The following is a 5,345-nucleotide window of genomic DNA, read 5'->3' on the forward strand; positions in this document are numbered from 1 at the left end:
TATTATTAATAATATGATAATAATAATAATAATAATAAATTATTAAAATAATAATAATAATAATAATAATAGCTCGTTTTTTTCATTTTAACATTTGTATTTTTTGATACTGGCAAAACATCATTCCATTAAGTAATATAATTAATTAATTAATATTTTTAATAATAATAATAATTAATACTAATAAATATTTTTATTACTATTATAAAACATTCTTCCATTAGGTAATATAATTAGCCTAACCTTTTATTATTGTTATTAAATAACATTTATTATCCATGCATATTTTGGATTCTACTGTCTGATTGGATAAGACACATTCAAAGCTGACCGCACATTATAGCCTATATTAATGAGCCAAGCTGCTATGAAAGACTACTTCATTCTGATTATTAATATTAATAAATGCAACTATTTACTGAACATTAGTCTCTTATTAGTGTCATATTATCAATCGAGGCCAGAAGTTACAGTGACTTTAACACCTTCTTCTCATTAATATCCTTTAAAATCACTTTAATGTGCGTCCTTGATTGCTTTATTTTGCATCATGCTAAAGCTAACACTGAAAATAATGCATACTAATGCAAAGATCTGAATTTCTACAACATATTCAACCCTCAAGCTTTTGCAGAGGTTCAGTGGATCTGCATAAAAACATCCAGATCTCAGACAACTTTTTTGAGCCGCATCTTATTGAAAACACATAAATCCCACAGGAATGTGAAGTGGATCCACTCCACTCTGGCCATTAAACATGAGTGTCTTCATCCACAAACCTGTTCAGATCGATACCTTAAGTGCCATTATTTATCATCAGGAAAAAGCCTAGACATCTCAATGCATTCGGTGGCATTTCCACTCGTAATGGCCGTTAATGAGGATGCAGTGTACAGGAACCTGAGGCTGCTGATGGTGTTTGTGTGTCTCTCTTAGCAGCGTAATTCCAAAACAAACTCCATTAGCCAAACACAGAGCTTTCCACAGCGCGCTCCTAATCCAATCCCATCAAATGAGGCTCAGAAATCGATTAGTAAATTGATGAGTAATTTGGTTTCTGGGTTATTTAATGCACCAGAACATGAGAGTTTTACAAATAACTAAATTCAACTAGACAGGCCTGGATTAGATTATTATGAAATTCATCAAATGTTAGATAACAGATGTTTTTTTTTTTTGGCATATTTAATATTTATTTAATGTATTTTTGACTTTTTCTGTATTTAATGTATTTTTTGACTATTAGTATTTTTTCTCACTCAGGCACAAATGTGCTCAAACTCAACATTACAATAATGTTTAAAATATCTTAACTTATACAATTATAGCACATACAAAATCCTCCACAAATAACTAAAAAATTACACAAAATGTATTCATTAATTACAAAATTGTAATAAGCTTATTAATATTTTTGTCCATTTTAATTAACAAAAACATCGTTTATTCACTATTCGTGGAATGTTTTTTTTTTTTTTTTTTAATTTCAGTTGGACTTTCATGTAACATTTTTTTTAAATGTTACTTGTTTTAAAACGTTCAGAGAACATTCTAAAATAACATTATCGCAATGTTTGCATGTTAACATAACACTGTTAACATAAGAGAAAAAAAAAAACGTGTTTTGTTTTTAGAAATAACATTTTCCCTGATACAATGTTCTTAAAACATATTTTTGTTAGCGGTGGAGTTTAACAATGTTCCTAAAATGTTGGATGATGTTTTGTTGTTTTAAGTCAGTTTAGAATTCTATTAAAATAACGTAAGTGGTTCAAACGCTGAATAAGGACTGAAAACGTCAGGTCATATTTTAATATCGTCATTTTTTACACCTTCCGACTAAAACGTACAACTTTGTACTAGGGCTACATATTGAAAAATGCAGACTCCGTTTTGACATTGTTTTTGCAGAAATATGTTTAACATATAGTCCCGCCGACTACATCCAAACAAACAAACAAAACACAACTTCTCTGCGACGTTTCCCTTACGAAAAAGAAGTTTATTCAAGTGTGCTATTAGTATACTTCTTTTATTTTTTTATTTTTTTTTTTTAATGAAACTTACCCACATTCAAGTGTTTAAAAAAAATGCATGAAGCTAGAATAAAAATATTTTTGTTTACAAGCAGATACCCTGTTCTTTCTTTTGATGTTTTGTATGTTCAGATATTCATATAACAAAATATATACAAATTAATACCTAAATAGGGACGTAGTAGTATACTTAAAGTATGATGTAAAGTTCACTTAAAGAAAACTTACGAGTATACTTGCAGTATAAAACTACTAAACTAGTAGTTTACTAAGACTATACTTCAAAGTGTACTAAAAATGCTACTACAAGTATTTAATTAGAAAACTACCAGTATACCTATAAGTTCACTTTTAGTATAGTTGCAGTACAAGCTAAAATATTATTGTAAACTAGTTGTGTACTTAAAGTTTACTACTGTTATACTTAAAGTATACTTTTATATACTAGAAAGTGGGCCAATTTAGTCCCAAGGAGTATTGAAATAGTACACTTACAAGTATACTACCAGTACACTGATATTTGTATATTTACTACATAAAATATACGTAAAAATATACTTGAACTTTACTTAAGTATACTTAATAAAATAAACTTGAAGTACACTACTTTTTGGTAAGGGTTACAGCATAAACTAAAGTCGAAAGCGAAATGATGTAGGCTACACCAAGACGTCCGATTTTGAATTCAAAACGTTGAATTTTACCTGAGAAAGTCTGCAAGTCCGGCGTGCATTCCTTCAGTGTCATCCCGGAGAGTCCAGAGGTCCTCAAGCTCTGCCTCCCATCACCTCCATCCTGAAAACTCACTCCAACTCTCTCCAAACCCGCTCAAATACACGCATGACCGTGAGGACGAGGATGATGAGACCTCCTTCCTCCGCTATTCCCGGAAGAGTCTCTGGGTCTCCGCCAGCAACTTTTACGGCTTAAATCAACACCAGAAACTCTCTGATAGCTTTAGTACCAACGCAGTGTGGGCTGAAATGTTCTATGATGTTTGAATAAACATATGGTCTCTAAACTGTCTCTCTCTGTGTGTGTGTATCAACAGCTCAAATGTCTTTAATTTTGCATGAGCGGTTATTGATTCTAGGAAAATGCTTTTGCATCTTTATATTTTAATAATTCATGACAGTGGAAAACGGAAGAGCTTTTTAAAGCACCTGACGCCAGTGACTAATGACTGCTTGTGATCAAGACAAACGATCTAAAGATACATTGCATTCAAGTGAACAAAAACTTTAAAACGTTATCTTTAAAAATAAACAAGTAAAAATAAGAATGTTTCCCAGACAGCACACGTACATCTCAGAGACGTCTATTTGACGTCTGCATTTACATCTGCAAGATGTATTTGTTATACATCTGCAATACGTCTATAGGACGTTTCCTATCAGATGTCAAATAGATGTTTAGAAGATGTCTTTAAGATGTTTATGATTTAGAATGCATGTAAAACTGACATCTTAAAGACGTCTATCAGATGTTTGTACACAGCAGATGCTTTCCAGATGAAGCGATTTTTAACAGACCTCTTGCAGACGTGCCTGTGCAGTCTGGGTTGTTATCTGGTCTTTTCTAATGTTCTCAAAACGTTAGCGTAAAAACACTATTTATATACATAGTTTATAGAACGTTTAATGTTTCAGTTTTTTAAATGTTACTTGTTTCAGAACGTTCAGAGAACATTCAAAAATAGCATTTGCACAATGTTTGCATGTTCCCTTGACATTCGTAAAACCAAGATGAAATTTGAAACAGCTGTCTTCAAAGGGTCTGTTTTTCTGAAAGGTATTAGCGCTAGATCAGATACTTGTGTGGGGTGAAGCTAAAAGCTGTAAAGTTAGTTTGACGTTTGACATTCATTAGACATTCGGGTTTTTTGCCAATTAAACTCTTTGCGGCTTTTATGTTTTGAGCCCAAACTAACTCAGATAGACATAAATATATGCCCTTTATGCTAATGAATGTCAAACGTCAAACTAACTTTACCGCCGTAAAAGCCCTGTGAGCATTCATGACCCCAATAAACAGTTAATAGGTGAAGAATCTCTGACAATTATGGTCCTCAAGAGGACATGATGTCAGTTTCCACTTAGCCGAGGAACCTTTTTAGCATAGCATGCTAAATACATCCATCAACATTGAGAAAACAACGTGTTGCGCTGCGATTAGCTGTTAGCTGCCACAACTATCTCTTTCTCTCTCTCTCTTTTTATTCATCTGTGAGACAATAACAATCTGTTTTACTGTGGTAATGACATGTCGTTGAGCATTTAACGCAACGCAACAGTTAACATTCGCAATCAATGCTAAACATCTGGCATTTTGCAAGCCAACGCAATTAGCAAGAAAAACATATCCGCTGCATAGTTTTGGTTTGTAAATAAACTCTTACTTAAAGACATATGTTTATTGCACTTGTGCCTTTGATGATTAATGCTCTTTTCGGCATCGCAGATGCATTCCTCGTGAGGCCTGCCAGGTTTATCTGATCACTCCCCTGGCGAATAACACGAACCACATGACCGAATGAGACACTATAATCCAAACACATACGGCTGAACTTATGACCTGATTTATTTTATGCTACCGACTTTTATGGCTCGTCTAGAGTAATTTGCAGATGCTGACTCTCAGCCAAGCTAAGAGCAGACATTAAGAGTTTATAACTCATCTGAACTATCTCTCAGAGCGGTGATTGTGAACTGCATGTCATTTGAGTGTCTCCAGGGAAGAGTGGTATGATATCTTCCAGCAGTATTGTTCAGTTGCGTCATGCACTTTGATTTTCCGCCAGGTTACATATGCTGCTTTTGAATAGCTACTTATTTTGGGACTAAAACATGCTGAGCAACACGGGTATATGCTAATGATATTTCACTGCCATTTACAAACCTGCTCACGAATATCACTTAAAATCTCTTAAAAATTAATAATTTTAATAAATAGTTTTTCTGGTTAAGCAAATGTTCAGGGAACATTCCATTTAAGAATTTTGCAAACATTATGGGAACGTTACTTTTGAAATGTTCTCTCAACATTCTGAAACAAGTAGTAACATTTAACCCTTTCACACGTGAGATTAAAATATTCTAGCTGAGCCTTATGCCTTATTGTTTCCATGGCGACATGTCAAGTTTGTCACGTCACACACGGCAGCCACAAAAGTGTTGTATGACAGATGTATCGCTTTTATTTCATTTTTCCTTTTTTATTCAAAATATTCACATTATGAAATATCTCATATTTCGATTCTCAAATATGTGTAAGTAAATATATTTGCTAGTTTAAACACCTTTATAATGA

The 5,345-nt window shown here is 33.1% G+C and overlaps 1 protein-coding gene across 2 annotated transcripts in view; it reads right to left on the reverse strand.

The window, feature by feature from the left end:
* LOC107679093 (thromboxane A2 receptor-like) overlaps nucleotides 1–2,911 on the reverse strand; it is a 15,600-nt gene extending 12,689 nt beyond the window's left edge. For both annotated transcript variants that reach the window (XR_001633001.1, XM_016474551.1), the window contains exon 1: nucleotides 2,741–2,911. Coding sequence is in view for 1 of the 2 variants with exons in the window: in XM_016474551.1 (XP_016330037.1) it covers nucleotides 2,741–2,783 (43 nt within the window). In the remaining variant the exon portion in view is untranslated. The remainder of the gene's footprint in view (nucleotides 1–2,740) is intronic.
* Nucleotides 2,912–5,345: the final 2,434 nt, after the last annotated feature.

Source organism: Sinocyclocheilus anshuiensis, unplaced genomic scaffold (genome assembly GCF_001515605.1).
Source record: "Sinocyclocheilus anshuiensis isolate Anshui unplaced genomic scaffold, SAMN03320099.WGS_v1.1 scaffold1580, whole genome shotgun sequence".
In the NCBI taxonomy this organism is placed as follows: Eukaryota; Metazoa; Chordata; class Actinopteri; order Cypriniformes; family Cyprinidae; genus Sinocyclocheilus; species Sinocyclocheilus anshuiensis.